General features: G+C 34.5%; 1 protein-coding gene across 12 annotated transcripts in view; it reads left to right on the top strand.

The window, feature by feature from the left end:
* SCN2A (sodium voltage-gated channel alpha subunit 2) overlaps window positions 1–17,712 on the top strand; it is a 181,593-nt gene extending 163,881 nt beyond the window's left edge. For all 12 annotated transcript variants that reach the window (XM_004464382.4, XM_071216339.1, XM_058300720.1 and 9 more), the window contains 6 exons: window positions 1,127–1,408; window positions 3,215–3,268; window positions 6,484–6,621; window positions 6,940–7,044; window positions 12,265–12,535; window positions 14,066–17,712. In XM_004464382.4, coding sequence (XP_004464439.1) covers window positions 1,127–1,408; window positions 3,215–3,268; window positions 6,484–6,621; window positions 6,940–7,044; window positions 12,265–12,535; window positions 14,066–15,261 — 2,046 coding nt within the window. In that variant the 3' untranslated portion in view covers window positions 15,262–17,712. The remainder of the gene's footprint in view (window positions 1–1,126; window positions 1,409–3,214; window positions 3,269–6,483; window positions 6,622–6,939; window positions 7,045–12,264; window positions 12,536–14,065) is intronic.
* The last annotated feature ends 4,876 nt before the right edge of the window (window positions 17,713–22,588 follow it).

Genomic DNA, 22,588 nt, shown 5'->3' with positions numbered 1-22,588 from the left:
TGTAATAAGCCCTTTACAACCTACCTTTATTAAAAATACATTATTATTAAAGTATTCTTCTTTATTGAGTAGGCTGCACATGTCAATTTGCAGTTAAATATTGCCTTTTGTAAAGTACCCATTCAGTATTTTTGCTGTTGGATATTTGTACTCGTAGATTTGCATGTATGTGTGTGTATGTATGTATTTGTACGTATTTTTTATCTTGTAAGGGATTTGAGGATAGCTTACGTACATATTTCTTATATTTTACATGTCTATTCCTTCACAATTATTTCTGCTGGAGTTTACATATACATGTACAGAACAAGAAATTTAGCTAAGTATTTATTTCAGGGATAATTTAAGAAATGTGCTAAAAAGGTTCACCAAAATGCCCTTAGTTAATCCAGAAAGTGCCAAATAACAAGGCCATCAGATGAAACCCTTGGGCTCATTTTGCAATGTTTTTAGCCAGTCCTAGCCAATCCTTCATTCTAATTATTGTGGTCGCTCATCTTAGAATTCTAAAATTTTATTCTGAAAGAGATTCTACAGATGAGGGCCTCTAAGGCTGGAGGAATTGGTGATAAAAATTGACTGGAATACAGATCTTCTGACTTCCGAATCCATTTCCCTCATCTCATGTTCAAGTCAGAACACCTCTGTTACTCCAGAGTGACTACGCATAAGGTGACCCTGTACCACGTGTGCCTGCGACAAGCCTGGCTTGTGCTTGCATTCACACTTTGCCCTTTCACTTGGAAAATTGTCCCCCTTTTACCTTCAAATTTGGGATAGTAAATAGTATGATTTGCATGGTTAAAAAAAAAAGTTATGTTTACATGAGGAAGTTACTTATTTGCACTCACAATTAATTCCGTTCTTTGAGGAAAGTGTGCTATATGTATAGCCTTATCTCTTGAGAAAACAATCCACAAGAATAAAATTTATTTTACACTCTTCTGAATTACAATTTAAAAATTCTCATTTGAAGCTACCAGGTTTAGTCTATACAAATATTCAACTTTCAGAACAAACTATATTTTATTGTTTGAATGTTATTCTTTTTATAGTGTTTAAAAGTAGGTCAATATGTATTTGTTATTGACTTTTCATGTATTTTTCCTTCTCATTTCTGTACCAGGTTGTTGTAAATGCTCTGTTAGGAGCCATTCCATCTATAATGAATGTACTTCTGGTTTGTCTAATCTTTTGGCTGATATTCAGTATAATGGGAGTGAATCTCTTTGCTGGCAAATTTTACCATTGCATTAACTACACCACTGGAGAGATGTTTGATGTAAGTGTGGTCAACAATTACAGCGAATGTAAAGCCCTCATAGAGAGCAATCAAACTGCCAGGTGGAAAAATGTGAAAGTCAACTTTGATAATGTGGGACTTGGATACCTTTCTTTGCTTCAAGTAGTAAGTAACCACTTTTTATTCTCTGTGACATATTATTAAAATGAGTCTCAAATTCTCTTTGCTCAATATTTGTAAAGATTTACCTTTCCTTATTTATCTATATCTGAACTCACCTTAGTGGAAAAGCCCATTTCTGCCCAGGAACAGAAAAATTAAATTTGCTAAATCACATCAATTTATTTGCTTTTGGTTTAGGCTTAGGTCTGATTTTTGTAGCTGTTTGGTCAAATTCAGATCCCTCCCCCTCAACTCAAGTCTCTTTCTCTTCTCCCTGAGGTAACTTATGTTCCCTGGAACATAGTCCTGAAACCAGGGGAGGCATATCTGGTCCCTGCATGGGTTCTGATTTTCCAGCCACCACCGTGGCAGCAATGTGTCCCACCAGGCCATTGATGTCATGCATGGCTTCTTATGATGCCCAAGGCTCTGTCAAAACCCCCAGCATCAAAGTCTACATTCTCCTTGGTACAGTCCCCAGACTCTTTAACCTCTCAACCCTTCTCCTCCAGCATCCCATCCACCTTAAGTGGTTTAAGAACTGTTGGCTGTTTCCTCACACAAGGTCAGATTCTTAGGACCCTGTGAGTCCTTCCTCAGGACCATCTGCCTAGATGCTTCCTCAGCCATTGCTGAACTATCTTTTCCCTACCACATTGGAAACAGGACCACTCTACAAAGTTTATAGTCTCCCAGCCTATATTAGGTAGTCTAGCATAAGCCCATGATTACTGGGATTTCTGTTGAGGTTCCTTTTGTTTTCCCCCATTCCTACTCTGAACAAAGTAGAAGCAGTGCCCCAGGATGGGGTTGGGATAGAATGGTAGATGGTAGATTTCTATACACCTTCTCAAGAACCAAACTTTACCTAAACCATAGTCATGTGTCCACCACCCAACCTTCACCACCAAAAACCCCCACCTTCATACCCCTTAACTCTACCTCAGTTCCTGTTGCTACCTCAGTCCTGTCTTCTTGGTTGAACACTTAGGAAGATTACTCTTTTACAAATAAACACCTTGCTATCAAGACTAGTATGCCTGCTATAAATTCATAAATCCATTTAGCTCCTCAAATGGCCACAGTGTTTTAAAAAAAAAAACACCTACATATTCCCTGAGGCAATCCATGTAGCCAATCCCCAACATTATTTGAGTAATAGGGGAAAGGACAGAATCTGTCCTACAGAACTGAAAAAATATACAAGACTATCATCTTTAGGTTTACTGTGCCAACACAAGAGTAAACAAATATTTTAAAGTGTAAATTTGCAATTGAATATAATGTTTGTTTTCTGATAAGAAAACTGCTTCATTACATAGAATAATTGCCTCAAAATAGTATGTTCAGCAATATTAAGGAGGGTTTCAAGAACAAACCATTCATGTTGGTGATAATACCATTTATTTCTAGTCTTTTAGAGAATAATAAATAAGAAAATAAAGCGCTAAGAAAAATGAAGAGTAATTTTCAACTTGTCTTAGGCTCAAACTAAGTACATAAAATTACTCAAAGTTCATATATTCTTATATAAGAATATGTAAGAATTGAGTCAAATGTTGATAAATGCTTTACGATAGCATATTGTTATGGCAAATAGTGATTTATTTAAAGATATGTAAAGATGTTATAAAATAATATAATGTTGAAGTCTTTTCAATACTTACTTTATAAAATATTACTCAACAGGTTTTAACATTAACCCCAAGGTTTTTAATATACTTTTATTGGTGAATTAATCTGATACTAACTTTTTTTCTAAAATCATAATTTTTGGGAAGAAGTTAAATAACCTGACCTTTTTTACAGGCCACGTTTAAGGGTTGGATGGATATCATGTATGCAGCTGTTGACTCAAGAAATGTAAGTCTACTTGGAAGGAAATTTTGTTTAATTCAATCATGTGAATAATTCCCACAGTATTGTAATTAAATTACATTTTCAGTAAAACAAAACCACAGATACATACTTAGCTCCTCTACATTACAAAAAATAAAAAATTCACCTCACATTATTTCTTCCAAAATTTGATCAGAATTTTTTTTCTACTCACTGTGAATCTTTTGACCTGTATTTTCTAGCATCCTAACATAGTATCAGCACTTAAAAATTCATTGAATGTATTTGCAAAATGAGACATTTTATTTGTGGCTTTGATCATTTGGACGTTAGTGCTTTTGAAGTCCTGTTAGAAACTTCCTTCACCTGTCACAGATGTCTATCAGTTTTTGATCTTCTTTGTAATAGGAAGGAACTGACTAAAGCTGGGATAAAAAATAAGCAGAAAACAAATGAAGCCTTAGTAGTGTTTCTCTCTGGGAAGTGAAATATTGTTGTACAAGGGAGGGGCTTTCTAAGTTTACCTTATCCACATCAGTACTATTGAAAATTTTTCTACAATTTGTATTTCTCATTTTCAACAATAAAAGAGGAACATATTTTGGGGGGAAAGATTGGTTTCTGGTATATTGGTTGAGAATAGGCTAGAATTATTTCTCTAGCACCACAGCTAACTTTCTGAATGAAGAAGTTTTGCTTTTTTCAAATTATGATAAAGAGTGCTAAGAGCCCTATATCATGTCTTTCTGTAAGTGCTACTGCTTATAGACTTCTTTGAATAATAATAAAAAATGTATTATTTATTACTGCTCACTATGCTAAAGGCATTATTATGTGATCTCATTTAATCCTAAATAACAAACATCATATAGGTGAGGCTAACTTCATTTTACCATAGAAGACAAGAGGCTTAGAGCACTAAGAGGCAGATGTGCTCTTGAACTCTGACCACAAAGACTGGGCTCATAATCACTTTCAACAGTAGTTTCTTAACTATTGATTAATTCATTTAATGTTCTCTCCACCCTCCTTATCAATAGCCTCTCAAGATGAGTGTGACATGCAACTTACTTTCCCATTTCTTCCTTAATGATTTAGCAGACACTATCTGCTATATAACTCTTCAGCATTCAATGCAATCCAGTTAGCCACTAAAATTATGAAAATTTTCTCACTTTTACTCTCATTAGTCATCAAGGAAATTCCAACTTAAACCAAAATGAAATATCATCTACACACTACCAGATTGTTAATATTGAGAAGTCTGACAATACCAAGTGTTGCCAATGATAAAGAGGAATAAGAACTGTCATACAAGGCTGGTGGGGAGAAAAATGGGTAAATGTTCCTTTAAAAAGCAGTTTGGCATTATTATATTATTCTGTGAAGTTCAAAGTATTCTATAACCCTGTAATTCCACCCTTGGAACACAGGTCTTGTACACTAGGACCTATGTACAAGAATGAACATAAAATATTTTGGCACTAGCCACAAACTGGAAAAAGTCAAAAGCTATAGAAATGAATAAACAGTGGAATATTATACAGTGATGAAAATGAATGAATACAGCCATATACTGCAACATGGATGAATCTTAAAAATACAATTTTGAATGAAAGAAACTAGACATATACTATTATTTTATTTAAATAAAGTTCAAAACAAACAGTGCTAACCTATCATTCAGGGATGCATACTTAGGTGTTAGCTATAAAGAAAAGCAAGGAAAATAGTTACTGTTAAAGTCAGGGATGGTAGAGGCTCTGTTTGAAAAAGTTACACCAAGGGTTTCTGAGGTCCTGGCAGTGTTCTGGATTGTGGGGTTTACTTTATAACAATATATTACAATTTACATTCTTATATTATGCATTGTTCTATATGTGTATTTTGTTTAATTTTTTTAAAGGCTTAAAATACATATATGTGCATACATATAAATGAAATAAAAGTTTCATACAAGGATAGGTACCCTTATAATATTTTTGATATCTTCTATTCTACTCTGTTTCATTATAAAAAATATATATAATGTATTGGTCATTACCCTCTAAATTGATTTTACAATATACCCATTATCACCTGGGACAGGCTAACTGAGTTGGATAGAACAATGCCTGTGAGACCTGAACCATATTTTACAGCCAATGCTCAAACCCACTCTCACACCTTTTTCTAATCAAAAGTGGGCTGGACTAAAGGAGTGTATAACACCAGGAATCCAGTGGTGGAAAATGGACTGTAGCTAACAGAACAAATATGGGAATATTCTCTCATGGATTATAACAAATACATAATACTAATACAGGGTGTTAATAATTGGGTGAGTTGGGGGGGGGGGGAAATACCAAATGTAAGATAGGGGCTAGTTAGTGATATTTTGATAATGCTTTCTCATAGTTTGTAAAATATGTTGCACAACAATGCAAGGGTTGGTGGTGGAGTGATGTATGATGATATGCATGTCTGTTTTGTAAGTTCACAACTTTTACTACACACTTATTGTTTATGTATGTTCACAGATAAATGATATACTTTAAAATTTTATTTTAAAAAGCGTGCTGGGCAAGAGAGAATTTTGTTGAGAAAAACAGTACCTAAGTCACCCGAGAAGGATGAATCAATAGACTCATTTCAAAAGGGAATAATCCCACTTATTTATTTATCTATATGATACAATACTAATTCTAGCCTATCTTGAGAAATCTGTAATGTATATTAAACTCTTACACCTAGAAATTGCTATTGGCCAAGAATTGTTTGACACACTTACCTGTATTAATATATTTAACTTTTTTAACTACTTATGATGTATCAGTTCTATTATTTCCATTTTGCAGATGAGAAAACTAAGATAGGGAGAGTAAATCATAAAGGTTTTAACATATAACAGTATGACCCTGGAGTATCTCCTAGAGAAAGAAAGTTCTTCAATTTATATGCACTTTTGGGGTCTGTGTTTATAAAGGAAACTGCATTTGTAATCTAGGTATTGATTGGGTGAAATCATTTTTAGGTACTAAGATTTTTTATGAGTTGTTTCATTTTCTCAAGTCAGTGAACAGTCTTGCAGGGCTTTTTAACAAAACATTTTTGATTTGATGTTTTATAAAATCTGTTTTATGTTTGGTTTCTTTTCATTCCCAGCAACTCAGACATGCTTTGAGGATTGCAAATTCACCCATGTGCTTTTTATGAAACAAGTATTAGATCTAATAGTTATCTTTTTTCATATTTTGTAGGTAGAATTGCAACCCAAATATGAAGACAATCTGTACATGTATCTTTATTTTGTCATCTTTATAATTTTTGGCTCATTCTTTACTCTGAATCTCTTCATTGGTGTCATCATAGATAACTTCAACCAACAGAAAAAGAAGATAAGTATACTAAAACTTTATCTTTGCTCAAAAATGTGTAGACTCCAAAATATAAGAACATGAAAGGAAAGAACATAAAACTCAGAAATGATTTTGAGAAATCTAATTAGCTTTAAGTCTTCAAGTAGTTGATAATCAGATAGCATGTTTTGATATTTTCAGTATAGAAATATGACTGACTAATATGGTTTAATATGGCTCCATAACTATAGATATCAGTAACATTAGAATGTGAGGGCCAATTTTCATAGTTACTAAAGTGGATATTATAGCTAGCAAAGAACATGGTTTTAACAAGTTTTATTTTCATTTCTTTACTTTGGAGGTCAAGACATTTTTATGACAGAAGAACAGAAGAAATACTATAATGCAATGAAAAAACTGGGTTCAAAGAAACCACAAAAACCCATACCTCGACCTGCTGTAAGAAGATATACTTTCATTATCAGTAAAAACTATGTTATCCATCACTTTCACAATCAAAAATCTTTAAAAAATAGTGATTTTGTGAATCTGCAATGCAAAGGGTTTTCCATAGCAATGTGAATAGCTATCCTGAATAGCCTGAATATACATATACTATATATGCAATAATATATATATAAAATATATACACAGTATATGTTTATATATAATGACAATAAATATAAAATATATAAATAAAATCTTGCAGATTTATATGGCAGTAGTACCACACAGAATTGATGTCACTAAGGAGTTTATAATAATGATAATAATGAAGAGAAGGATATATATACATAATGTGAAAAATACAGTGGGGGCATAATTGGGACATTTCAGAGATGCCCCATTTTCTGCCCTATTCAGCGGACTGAATAGAATCACTAATGAAACAGGTCAAATGTTTCTTTTTTTCCCCTAGTTTAAAATATATATATATATATATATATATTCAAACCATATATATATAATCAAACCATATATATATATATATATATATATATATATATATATATATATATATATATATAAAATCATATATTTGCCTCTAAATAGGATATCATGCTTTTTATAGCTGTTCCAATTGCCTATTTGCCAATGGATGCTAATTCTGTTTGGCTGCTATAGGGAATTGCTGTCAGGAGTGCCCCTGAATTCTGCCATCACTCTTGAAGGAATATCTCAGAAATTAAGTCTAAAAACTCCTCCCCTAAGGTATACATGGTGCAAGGAAATACGGTGATCACCAGAGCTCAACTCTATGAACTCATCAGTTACAATATAAAAGTATCTATGATTGACTGCTTAGTTCTTAAGGCTGCCTACATTGGGAGAAATATAAGGGATGTGCATTAGAACCTACTCTTTGAAAAGTAATACGATTTAAGTGGATGGAAAGAAAAGCAGATAACATTCCATATATGACAAAATTATACTCAAAGTTCATGAAAATAAATATTTCTATGGCAAGTAGTGACAAATATGAATTAGTAAGTAATAGGACCTAAGATTTTCTGGGTTAAATGAGTCAAGGTAACAATTATGAATATGAAGGAATTGGTCTTATGGTAGCAATACAACTGCAATGTAGTTAACAGAATAGCATAGTAATGTGAAGATAAAGGGATTTTAAAGAAGTAAATCAAGGTATGGGTAGATGCTGGAAGTAGGATAATCTGGGCTATTGACCAGAAGATACACCCCAATACACAGAAAGATGAGTCCATAATCTGGGATCATGTCCACAGGACTGAAACACAGGAGCTAAAGGAGTCAATGAAAAATAAAGACAATGAGATGAGGCAGCTACAGAATGTAGAAAAAGTGGGCTGTAGGTAATGGAGAATCTAAAACAGTTGATATTTCAGGAAATTATTGGTTCCACTAACATAAATAGAGGTCTCATAACGGCACTTGGAAATATGGATTTAGAACCTATGTAATGTCAGGCAGAGATATGGATTTGAGAATTGTCAGAATAGAATTCAGTTGATCTGTGAGGCATAGATTCATTTTTTAAATATAATGAGAACAGAGGGAAAAAAACGAGAGTGTTGAACATGAAGACTTGAGCACCTTTCCAAACTGCTGGAGTGGGAAATCAATGAAGGAAAGAATTGATCAGTAAGGAAGCAGAACCAATATGTGTGGTATCATAAAATATATGTTTGAAAAAATTTCAAGAAGTGTTTAATTATATCAAATGATGTATAAAGTTAACCAAGGAAGAGTTAAGGATGCATGGGGAAAGGTCAGTGCATTTAGCTATAATATTATTGGTGAAAATTTGGCAAATTAGAAAGTGATCTGCGAAATTCATTCACTCATTCATTCATGCTTTCACTAACAATATGTACCATGTTCTGTGCTAAGCATTAGGATTAAATAGTGAGCAACATAGTGTGAGTCTAGTGGATTCAGCAAATAGTGACCAAATAGTCAAATCAACAAATGAAAATACCTAAGAAGGAGAATATGCACTGTGCTGTGAGAGCTGTTAAGGGGAAAGGGGCTGATTAATCTGGGAAGTCAGGGAAAATGTTACTGAAGTGAGTCTTTAACTGAGGTATGAAGAACGAGAAAGTATCAACAGGCATGTAGGAAGAGAAGAGCATTTTAGGAGGGAATAGCATAGTGAATGTCCTGAGGTAGGAGGCAAGTGAGGCTGGAATACAGAGTGGGGATTCATTCAAGAGAATTTGAAAATGAAGAGGTTAAGATGGGTGAGACTTTTTTCTGGGTCTTGTAGGCCAAGATCAGGTATTATGTTTATCCTAAGAAGAGTTAGAAACCATTGGTCTTATAAAGGTCACTCAGCCAACATTGACAGGGGCAATGAGTACCATTGTAGACTTGTTTTAAAACTGTTTCAGAGATGATAGGGAGACTAAATTGGAATAGAGGGGGGGTGAATAAAAGTGGATGGAATTGTGACCTGTTGTAGATATGAAATTAGCAGGTTTTTATATTAATTGAATATAGGACATAAAGAAGGGACAACAAGAATGAGTAAGAGATTCTGCCTTGCACAACTGGATAGTGGAATCATGACTAATATTAAAAGGGACCAAAGCGGAGAGAAAAATAGAGTCAATTTTGCAGAATTGGGCAACAATAAGGGGGGAGAGAGGATGAATATTTAGAGTAGGAAAATAAAAGTTTCTTAAGATTTTTTTTTTAAGATTTATTTTTTATTTATTTGATTCCTCTCCCCTCCCCCAGTTGTCTGTCTTCTGTGTCTTTTTGCTGCGTCTTGTTTCTTTGTCCGCTTCTGTTGTCGTCAGCGGCACGGGAAGTGTGGGCGGCGCCATTCCTCGGCAGGCTGCTCTCTCCTTCGCGCTGGGCGGCTCTCCTTATGGGTGCACTCCTTCCGCGTGGCGCGGGGGACCCCCCTGCGTGGCAGGGCACTCCTTGCGCACATCAGTGCTGCGCATGGGCCAGCTCCACACGGGTCAAGGAGGCCCGGGGTTTGAACCGCGGGCCTCCCGTGTGGTAGACGGACGCCCTAACCACTGGGCCAAAGTCCGTTTCTTAAGATTGAGAGATTAGATTTGAAGGCAAAGCAAAAGGTAGGTAATAAATACGGGATAAAGTTGAACAGAATGTGAATAGAAAACAGAGTGGTCCAGGTTAGATTTAGAGAGGAAGAGGAACTGATTCCTCTTATCAAAGGATGGGCGTGGAAATCAAGATAATATGAAATGCAGAAGGAAGTAGAAGAGTTTCCTGATCCTGATTAATTTTGATGTTCTCAAAAAAAAAGTAAGAATAAAGGGCAAGGGAGTGGCAATTTTCTGATAAATGTGGAACTCTATTGGGAAGAAATGTGGGACAATAGATTGCTAATCATTGTCAAGGGCCAAGATGAAGCAAGAGAACCTAAATCTTTAGTGATATACTGATCCTTCCATCATATTCTACACCCAGAGATTTAAACTGGAGACAGCCATCAGAGCTTGGGGATTGGAGATACACATTGAGGTGATCCATTGGAAAATTATAGGGGCAAGGAATCCAAGGAGCTTTTTATTGATCATGCATATATGAAAATAAAGACCAAACTTTTGCACTTAAGGAATTTTAAGCCTCCTACATGCTAGGTGTTGTACAGATGAGAAAAACGATACTGCTCTGCCCTTTGAGGAGCCTCCAAACAAATGGAGGAGAGAGAAAACTAAAATTGAACAAATAAAAGCAAAGTTTTGCAATACAATGTGACAAATTTTATCATAGATGTTAAGCACAAACTGCTGTGGGAACATAGAGGAGAGCTATTGGTTCAGACTGGGGCTGAGATAGACTTTCCCAAAGGTCCTGGAATCTTAAAAGTGAGTTAGAATTCACCAGATAAAGAAAAGTTTGGGAAGTCTGTTTTAGACAGGCACAGATATAAAAGATAAAAATGATATGATAGAACATGTATATTGTACTAAGAGTGGTGTGTGGGAAATATCAGAATGGCAGAAATAAGGAAAACATAATCAGAGGTGGACAGGTAAACTGCAATAAATAAGAACTAAGTGGAAAGGGTTGGAATCTGGAATTTGACACATTTACTGAATTGAAGGAAGCCCTGGAAGGACAGATCCAGCTAAAGCAGTAGAAGCTAGTCTAGCAGGCTAAATATGTATTAGGAGAAAAGAGCAAACTTTAACAGGTGTTTGGTGTCAGAGAGTTTCAATAGAGAGCAATAGAAGCCTCTTGAGGGCAGAACACTAGTTGAGAGAACCCAGACCCATATAATTGTCAGTGTCTGGGAAAGCAAGCTATTAAGTATCTAGATAGCAGAGCATCCATCATTCTAGCTCAGAGGGTAGAGAAGACAGCCCAGAAGAAGTAATGCAAGGCCCATCCCTAGAAGGTGTGTAATTCTAAGGATATATGGGAACAAATGAGCAAAATAGAGTGCAATGATCATTACTAGTTTACAAGTTGAGGAGTTAGTATCATAAATGGGACATATGTCCAGTTAGTGCTTGGAAATATGGTCCAAATTGACTAGAGCAAGAGTTGAATATCTGAATTGTGAGCCATAACTTTTTAAAAAGAATTTTAATTCTTACAAAAGAGTTGTGCAAATAGTGCAGTTTTCCCATATAATCTCCACCCCTCCCTTTATGTTAACATCTAACATAACCATAAATAATTTGTCAAAACTAAGTAAATCTTGGATAATACTGTTAAATAAAGTACAGAACCTAGTCACATTTCACCAGTTTTTCCCCTAGTGCCTTTTCTCTTGAGCTGTAATGTGTAAGACACCTTCTCAGCTGAACCTTAAGTTGGAATTTAAGATGCTGTGACCTTGGGGAGCAATATAAAGACAGAAACCTGAAAAAAATGACAGAAACACCTGGAGAAGTATCTGTTCATTAGTTCTTTAAAGTACATGTTGATTGATATATTCCACCCCTTAGACCCCCAGAATATGGGTTAACAATGATTTACTTATTTATAATATTTATTGACTGTCCATGATACACACAATGATATTCTAGGCACTGAGAAAATAAAACAAATTTGAAAGGAGTTGAAAACTCCAATACACAACATTTTCTTCCAAGAATAAAACAAAATGTGGGGTGTTTTTTAAAATGCTACCTTTTAATATCAATTGTAGGAAAAGTTGAATTCCATTTTTTTTTAACTTTCTAAATGAACTTTTGCATATTCTCATTACAGAACAAATTCCAAGGCATGGTCTTTGATTTTGTAACCAAACAAGTCTTTGATATCAGCATCATGATCCTCATCTGTCTCAACATGGTCACCATGATGGTGGAAACTGATGACCAGAGTCAAGAAATGACAAATATTCTGTACTGGATTAATCTGGTGTTTATCGTTCTGTTCACTGGAGAATGTGTGCTGAAGCTGATCTCCCTTCGTTATTACTATTTCACCATTGGATGGAATATTTTCGACTTTGTGGTAGTCATCCTCTCCATTGTAGGTAAGAAGAAATGCTCTTACTCAAATAAGAAAGTTAATGGTGAGAATGTGTGTTTTAAACTTTGGGGATGTTTCTCATTCATCTTTTTCATTCATCTTGGACTTTCGAATATAAAGTCCAATAGACCATTCTTCAGTTTGTAATTTCTCTAATTGCATTCTGTGCATGAAATGATGTATAAAAAGGGATTATATTTTTCAGCTTTCATTTATGATCTTGTATCATTTCAAGAGACAATAAATGTAACTGTGGCATAATACTCTTCTCTCAATCATATTCCTGTGATATAGACAAGCATCATTTTGAATAAACAATTCTCACACATACACAAATCATTAAAAATAGTTAAATAATCCATAAACATGATCTATTTGATAATTGGAATAGTGTATGTGTGTTTATATACACATGTAAGCTTTATGTTATCTTTGGGATCAAATAGTTTTCTGTGGTTTGTAATATTCCTTTTCAGAAACAGACATCTTATCCAAAAATCCAAAGCATATTCATTATCATAAACACATATTATACAAGGTATTAAAAGAAAATATAAAAAGATTTAAGACAGGATTCTGCTTACTTGCAGAGAGAGAACATATACATAGAGAGAAAAATTGTATGCCACTATTTATACCTGAAAATTAATTCCCTGGCATAGTAGAACATTTTAACAATGTTCTATTCCATTTGATCCTCATAAAAGTCCTATGTGGTAGCAATATATCAAGTAAGAGATGAGACTCAGGTCATACAGACCTGGCCTAGGGCTTCCCTAATTCTACTACATACCAGTTCAGTGACTTAGGGCACGTTATATCAGTTCTTCAATCCCCAGTTTTCCAAATAAAACTTCTGCAAAGTGTTGTTACAAGGATTAAATAAGATTATACAAGTAAATGCACTTAGCACTGTGCCAGGAACAAAGAAAAGACTCAATACATGTTACATCCATAACAACAACAAAAATGTAGGTTTTTGCAGATCTGTCTCCAGAGTGTATATTCTCTCCTGTACATCATTCTGCTCCTCCCAAATAATAAAAGATCATACAACCTCAAAAGGATAAGAAACTTCATATTCCTCATTCAAAATGACATGTTCTATCCATTAGTTCTTACGCAAATGCTAGGACTAGTATTTTGGAAATATGAATCCATTTCTGTGCTCAGCTGCCATATATTTTGTGAGTGCAATAATTTCTCTATTGCTGACATCTAGACCTTCAGTGTTTGGGTCTTTCTTTTGACAGATGCTACTTCTCCTGAAGTAGGAAAGACGACCATTATTAACTTCAGTTAGTATCAAGGTGTTGATGTAGTAACACCAGATATATCAGTTTCATTTTGCTGAACAAATATTGCAGTTTAGTTTTGTGCACATACACACACACATACACACACTTATATAATTAATTCCTTTGTCCTTGTTTTTAAAACTAGTTAGAACTGTTCTTAGTAATGCAAAATTTTTTTCTTTTGCTGCTATTAAATATAACCCTATTTTTGTGGTTGTTTTTTTGTTTTTTCACAGGCATGTTTCTTGCTGAGCTGATAGAAAAATACTTTGTGTCCCCTACCCTGTTCCGAGTCATCCGTCTTGCCAGGATTGGCCGAATCCTACGTCTGATCAAAGGGGCAAAGGGGATCCGCACACTGCTCTTTGCTTTGATGATGTCCCTTCCTGCGTTGTTTAATATTGGCCTCCTGCTCTTCCTGGTCATGTTCATCTACGCCATCTTTGGAATGTCCAACTTTGCCTATGTTAAGAGGGAAGTTGGAATTGATGACATGTTTAACTTTGAAACCTTTGGCAACAGCATGATCTGCCTGTTCCAAATCACCACCTCTGCTGGCTGGGATGGATTGCTGGCACCTATTCTTAATAGCGGACCTCCAGACTGTGACCCTGAAAAAGATCACCCTGGTAGCTCAGTTAAGGGGGACTGTGGCAACCCATCTGTTGGGATATTCTTTTTTGTCAGTTACATCATCATATCATTTCTGGTTGTGGTGAACATGTACATTGCTGTCATCCTGGAGAACTTCAGTGTTGCCACTGAAGAAAGTGCAGAACCCCTGAGTGAGGATGACTTTGAGATGTTCTATGAGGTTTGGGAGAAGTTTGATCCTGATGCAACCCAGTTTATAGAGTTCTCCAAGCTCTCTGATTTTGCAGCTGCCCTGGATCCTCCTCTTCTCATAGCAAAACCAAACAAAGTCCAGCTCATTGCCATGGATCTGCCCATGGTCAGTGGCGACCGGATCCACTGCCTCGACATTTTATTTGCCTTTACAAAGCGTGTTTTGGGTGAGAGTGGAGAGATGGATGCCCTTCGAATACAGATGGAAGAGCGATTCATGGCATCAAATCCCTCCAAAGTCTCTTATGAGCCCATTACAACCACTTTGAAACGCAAACAAGAGGAGGTGTCTGCTATTGTTATCCAGAGGGCTTACAGACGCTACCTCTTGAAGCAAAAAGTTAAAAAGGTTTCCTGTATATATAAGAAAGACAAAGGCAAAGAAGGTGATGGAACACCTATCAAAGAAGATACCCTCATTGATAAACTAAATGAGAACTCAACTCCAGAGAAAACTGATGTGACACCTTCCACCACTTCTCCACCTTCATATGATAGTGTCACAAAACCAGAAAAAGAAAAATTTGAAAAAGACAAATCAGAAAAGGAAGACAAAGGAAAAGATATCAGGGAAAGTAAAAAGTGAAAAGAAACAAAGAATATCCCATTTTGTGATCAATTGTTTACAGCCTGTGATGGTGATGTATTTGTGTCAACGGGACTCCCATAGGAAGTCTATGCCAAACTGACTGTTTTTACAAATGTATACTTAAGGTCAGTGCCTATAACAAGACAGGGACCTCTGGTCAGCAAACTGGGACTCAGTAAATCCGAGAAACAGCATCGACAGGAGGTTTCTGTTTTTTCAACCAGCTGACACTGCTGAAGAGCAGAGATGCAATGGCTACTCAGACTATAGGAACCAACTTAAAGGGGGGAGGGAAGTTAAATTTTTATGTAAATTGAACATGTGACACTTAATAGTAAATGTTACCACTGTTTATGTTTGAAGTGCTACATCTACCATATTTTTACAAATCGTGTGCTGTGAATTTATCACCTTTTTTTTAATTCACAGGTTGTTTACTATTATATGTGACTATTTTTGTAAATGGGTTTTTGTTTGGGGTGAGGGATTCAAGGGAGGGAATTCTACATTTCTCTATTGTAAAACTGGATATATTTTAAATGAAGGCATGCTGCACTTCTTGTTCACACATGAAAAAACAATCTCATCACAAAAGGAAAGAGTTTACTTCTTGTTTCAGGATGTTTTTAGATTTTTGAGGTGCTTAAATAGTTATTCATATTTTTAAGCTGTCTCATCAAGAAGAATTTTAATGTGCCTGTAAATGTTCCATAGAATTCACAAACATTAAAGAGTTGTTTTATTTTTACATAACCCATCATATGTACATGTATATATGTATATATGTATATGTGCGTGTATATACATATATATGTATACACACACATGCACACACACAGATACATGCATACCATTACATAGTCATTCAGAGTCCTGGCAGCATGAATATAACATTTTTGATAAGTGTCCTTTGGCATAAAATTAAAATATCCTATTAGTCCTTTCTAAGAAACTGAATTGACCAAAAAGCATCCCCACCACTTTATAAAGTTGATTCTGCTTTTTCCTGCAGTATTGTTTAGCCATCTTCTGCTCTTGGTAAGGTTGACATAGTGTATGTCAATAAAAACAAAAAGTCTGCTTTGTAAATAGTAATTTTACCCAGTGGTGCATGTTTGAGCAAACAAAAATGATGACTTAAGCACAGTATTTATTGCATCAAATATGTACCACCGTAAGTATAGTTTGCAAGCTTTCAACAGGTAATACGATGTAATTGGTTCCATTATAGTTTGAAATTGTCACTGCTGCATGTTTATCTTGCCTATGCTGCTGTATCTTGTTCCTTCCACTGTTCAGAAGTCTAATATGGGAAGCCATATGCCAGTGGTCAAGTGAAGCAAATTGTTCAACCAAGACCTCATTCTTTATGTCATTAAGCAATAGGTTGCAGCAATCAATGAAGAGCTTCTTGCTTTTTATTCTTCCAATGTTAATTGAACACTATGGTGAAAAGCCCGACTGTACAAATGTTGCAAGCTGCTTAAATCTGTTGAAAATATATGGTTAGAGTTTTCTAAGAAAATATAAATACTGTAAAAAGTTCATTTTATTTTATTTTTGCCTTTTGTACATAAAATGAGAAATTAAAAGTATCTTCAGGTTGATGTCACAGTCGCTATTGTTAGTTTCTGTTCCTAGCACTTTTAAATTAAAGCACTTCACAAAATAAGAAACCAAGACAAAGATGCAGTGTAGGTTTCTGCTTTTTGATTAGTGCTGTAAACTTGCACACATTGCAATGTGAAACAAATCTGACTTGAGTCCAATGTTTATTTGCTTTCAAATAGTAATACATACCATTGAAAGAGGCTTAAGGAAAGAAAAGTTATATTCTTGGCATTGCTCAAATCAGGTGTTTCCACCCAGTTTTATTCAGTAAATCAACAGTCTCTTCCAGTATTTGTTTACACAGATAAGTCTTTTTCTTATTAGCCCAAGTGGCATGGGATCCACATCATTTTTCTCCTGTTCCTTCACAAAACCAGGTAGCGAAATTATATTACCAGTTACAGCAAAACATTTTGGGTTTCTTTCATGAGCAACATTATTTGTAGCGTCTTTATATTAAAGCTATTGACTTGTAGTGTGTTGGTGAAATGCATGCAGGAAAACGCTATTACCATGAAGAACGGTAAACCACATTACAATCAAGCCAAAAGAATAAAGGTTTTGCTTTTGTTTTTGTATTTAATTGTTCTGTCTTTGTTTCTATCTTTGCAATGCCATTTCAAGGTAAATTTCTATCATGTAAAAATATTTAGCAGAAACAATAAATGTAAAGACTATACATTAAATATAACAATTCATCTTTAAATTTTTTCATGGAATGGAAATTAAGAAGAATGTATTGAATATCTAGTTTTAATATCTACCAAAAAAACCTAGATATGATATTGGATAGAGTAGTGGAAAGTTACATAAGTTAATAAAAAAAATTGACTAACATTTTAAGTTGTGCATCTTTTCTCCTTCCCGTCTATCTATTGTCCCTCCCTCTCTGACCCCACTCCTTTTCAGTCTTTTCCCTATAGATTCTTGATCTTCTTTTCTATGTGCTCTTCCATCTTTTCCTTGGGTTCGCAAAGTATTTTCCATTCAAGAGATTCTCCTTGCTTCTTTTCTGTTCACCAAATGTCTTGTTTATTACAGTTTGTAGACAAAGTCTCTGTGTACTTAGGCCCTAATAATTTGATGTCACTCTGTGAAGTCCATAAAGCATCTCTGAATTTCAGTCCTGCAATTCCTTTGGCAAAAATTCTGAGTCTAGATCGCAACTCTTCAAAATATTAAAACCTAAATCTCAAAATGACCCAGATTTATTTATTCAAATAACCAAATAGTTAGGGAAATATTCTCAACCCTGGTTGCGTATTAGAATTACCTGAAACGCTTTTTTTAAAAAAAATCTATTGTGTAGCTCAAGATCAGACCATTTGATTTTATAGCTCTGAAGATGGAACCCAAGCTTCTAATATTTTAAGGCTCCCCGCTGATACTGACTCATAGTGAAGGTTGAAAGCCAATGACTTAGGGGTCAATAGAAAAGACGCTGTACCAAAAATGTGCCTGTCCCCTTCAAAGCTTTGTTACATAACATCCCACACAGGACAAGACTCCTAATATGTTGGCCTTTGGGGTGTTTATCTCGTAGTACAAGGAATTGACATAAATTGATTACTTTATAACAAGCGTTCTCTTCTAGGACTATATTTGATGAAAAGGAAATCCCATCAGAATTGTTTAGGGAGGCTTTTCAAATTACGTATTTCTCCAACTCACACCCCCAGCCACGCCCAGTGCACGTTAGGTGAGGTGACTATGACGGTGGTCTAGGAAACGGTGCAAGCTCATAAAGCCCACATTCCCTCTTTGGAGAGAATCATTAATCTGGACCAAAGGGATGCAGGTCACAGTGGCCAGCAGGAAAAATAAATTAATTTTTGATGACCAAGTCACAAATCTCGACAGAAGAGACTCATATTCTCAACTTCTCCATTCTTGTGTTACCTGTCATAATTAATTGTTTTCCTAAGTTCTGAACAATACATAAAAATTTACAAAAGGAAGGGAGGAGAGAAAGGATGGGAAGGGAAGAAAAGGGAGATCAGAGGAGAGGAGAGAGAAGAACAGGAGAAATAGAGGAAAGAAAGGGTGTGTAAGGAATGAGGAAATACCTCACAAATTATCTTCCATAAAAAGCATTTCCTGGTGATACGAACCATAGCATTGTTGGGGAAATGGGGAAGGAATAGGAGTGAGGGAAAGAAGTTTTTCATAATAGTTAATGTGTAAGATCTCTAATGTAAATACGTAAATATATTTCCCCTCTCATTTTTTTTTAAGAAAAATATCTTTGAAAAAATTAGAGGACATTATGCAAGCAAATATTACAATGATTTCAGACCCATGGATAGTGTTTTTTTACTTTCATCTGAACAAAATAAATATGTGAGTGCCTACCATATATCAGTTTTGTGACAGGAGCTGAGAGATCAAAGACAAACATAACTGTTCAAAGAAAGTTTGTAGACAGAACCTTGAAAGGAGTATGGAATTGATTCCGTTTGCAATGAGGAATAATTGGTTACTCTTGAGCAGTGGAATGGGCAGTGAAATCAGATACATCTGTACTTATTTAATCTGGTAGTGATATGGTTACAGTTCCCACTTTTTGTTAGTACTTTACTGATATCTCATTTTCCCATCTCTTTATTTTAAAATTTTTCATGTCCTTATATGTTAGTATATACTTTTAACAGAATATTCCTAGATTTAAAAAATTCAACCTGATACCTTCTAATAATCACCTATCTTAATCTATTTATATTTATTGTGATTACAGATAGGTTTGATTTTATTTCCATCATCTTATTTTTTGCTTTCTATTTTTCAAGTTTTTCTTTCTCGCCCCACCTCCTCCATTCTTGCCCTCTCTTGCATTGTTTTACCTATGTTTTCTTTTACCTATCACTGCTGGTTTGAAAGTTACCTTCCCTCCTTCCCTCACTCCCTTTCTTCTTTCCTTCCTCCTTTCCTCCCTTCGTCCCCTCCCTCTTCTTTCCTTTTCTCCCTTTTTCCTTCCTTCCTTCCTCCTTCCCTCCCATTCTTCCTTCTTTCCTTCCTGTATTTTTTCTATGTCCTTCTCATAAGTGAACACTTCGACATTGTAACACATATCCTTAATTAAAGTGAAATATAATCAATATCTTTATCCTGATTAGTTTAATTTCCTTTTATATGTTATTTTTGTCTTCTATTTTAATTCTACATTCACCAAAATCCAACAAAGAAGTGTTATTATTGTGGTTATTATCAATAGTTAGTGTTTATTTAGATTTTGATGTTAGTGAATTTCTTTCCTCAGATTTGTTTCTTCTGCTGACTTTTTCACTTTGTGCTCTATTTTCTTAAAATATATCATTTAGAGACTTTTTCTAATGGGTCTGTGAGTAGCAAACTGACTCAGTTTTACTTTTTCTGAAAATGGCTTTATTTCAAACACATTCTTAAATAGATTAATACAGGTTATAATTTACTTTGGTGTTTTGCAATTTTTATAATGAGTCTAAATATGAATTTATTTTCTATTAACCTGACTCTGAACTTAAGCTATTTTAAATTGAATATTCATTTATTTATTCATATCTTTAATTCAGGAAAATTCTTAGCTTTTAGAACTATGAATATTTTCTCACCCATATTTTTCTAATCACTCCACCTAGGATTCCCAAGAGTTATAACTTGGAATTCTAACTCCTTCTTCCATATTTTTTGTTATCTTTTTCTTATTTTTCAGTGTTCATTCTAAGTAATTTGTCAGTTTTGGTATCAGGGTAATGCTGGCTTCATAAAACAATTTCAGAAATATTCATTCCTAAAAAATTCCTGTAAAAGTGGGATCATTTCTCCCTTAAGTATAGATATAATTAATCAGTAAAGCCATCTAGGACTTAATACTTCTTTGTGGGATTTTTCAAAAATTAGATATGTTTTAATTAAAGAAATCCATTTAAAAAAAGATATGTAGCTATTCGTTTTTACTTATTTTTTCTTAGTTTTTGAAAATTGCATTTTTTCCAAAAATTTGTCCACATTGCTCATATTGTTTATATTAGTCCCTTAATAAGCTTTTAATTTCTGTGATATCTCTAATCGTGTTCTCTCTCTATTTCTTATATTGAAAATTTGTAACATCTCCTTTTTTCTTGATTATTTTATCTAGAGGTTTTCAATTTTATTAATATTTTCCAAGAATCAACATTTGGCTTATCAATTTTTTCCCTATGCTTTATCAGTTTTCCATTTTATTGATTTCTGCTCTTTCCAATGCTGCCACCATCTCTTTCATTTTCTTTCCTTACTTCATATAAGGTTATAAGTTTCTCTTTATGTAAATATTTAACATAAAGTATGGCTCTAATCACATTCCACAAATGTGTATATATTCTCCCCCTGAGATGGCTCCCTCGTCTGCTTGTCTGTTTGCTCACAGTTTTTGCTCATTTCGCTCATTGCATTTGCTCATTGTTTATGCTCACTATTTTTGCTTGTTTGCTCATTGTCTGCTCATTGTCTGCTTTCCCTTTAGGAGGCTTTGGGATCTCCATGTGGGAGGCTGGCATGCTATTGCTTGAGCCACATTGGCTTCTAATATTGATATATTTTAACTTCATTACCATTCAGTCAAAAACATTTTCTAATCCCTACTGTGATTCTCCTTGTCCTTTTAGATATTTAGAAGATATTGGTTGATTTCCAAATACTTGAGAGACCTTCTAGATATACTTGCTTTGATTTATAATTGAATTTCACAGTATTCAGGGAATATGCCCTGCATAATTGTAATCACTTAACATTTTGGGGGAATTGCCTTGTACCTCAGCTTATATCCAGTTTTGTATATGTTCCACATGTATTTGAAAAGAAGGCGCATGATTTAGTTAGGTGTGTTGTTCTATATATGCTAAATAGGCCAAATTTGTTCATCATATTACTCACATTGCTTATATCTTTCATGATTTTTTAGTTGCTTTTTCTATCATTTACCAAGAAAGGTGTGTTCAAAATCTCTCCATATAATTGTGAATTTATTTCTCCTTTTGGGTCTGTTAACTTTTGCTATATAATGTGTTTATCTTCTCAGTCTCTTGGCTACCACTATCAATGGTCAAATGCCTTGAAAGGAAATGAGATATCAAATATCTGTTTTACCTCTCTGTACTCCCTTCTTTATTTGGATCTTGACTCTCAAATCTTTGCCAATCATGTAAATCTCCCATGTCTTCAAATTTTTTTTAGCTTTTCTATTTGTTTTTAGAGGAAAGTTTGGCCTGATACACATTAATGTTCCACAGTACTTAGCCCACACTAACGTGAATGCTCTTGTATAACAACAGTATTTTAGGAAAACATACTGATATGTCTTCATTGGCCTTTATTGTTATTAACAGTTAAAGAAATGTGTTTTAAATATGTATGGAAAAAATTCAGTTAACATTATTACAAATCTGTCCACCAGGGGACACTACTTTCATTAAGAAATGACTTTTTCTTTTCTTTCCTTTTTTTTTCTGCAGAGAAGGAGAAATAGATTTTCAGCTTATTTTGCATCTATCTCAGGTGTAAAAAAAAACAAAAATATAATTTTTTTGGAATCATTCCTCGAAAAACAATGTTTTACATTTGACTAGCTCTCTCAGAAAAATTCAGTTTGTGAAGCTTTTGTATTTTAAAATGATTTCCTTGCAGAGATCTTACAGTTAAAAAATTAAAACATCATGGATGAACAAATTATGAAACTAAAGAAATAATTAATGGAAAG

Source organism: Dasypus novemcinctus, chromosome 7 (genome assembly GCF_030445035.2).
Source record: "Dasypus novemcinctus isolate mDasNov1 chromosome 7, mDasNov1.1.hap2, whole genome shotgun sequence".
Lineage (NCBI taxonomy): Eukaryota > Metazoa > Chordata > Mammalia > Cingulata > Dasypodidae > Dasypus > Dasypus novemcinctus.
This window is presented reverse-complemented; position numbering and strand designations above follow the sequence as displayed.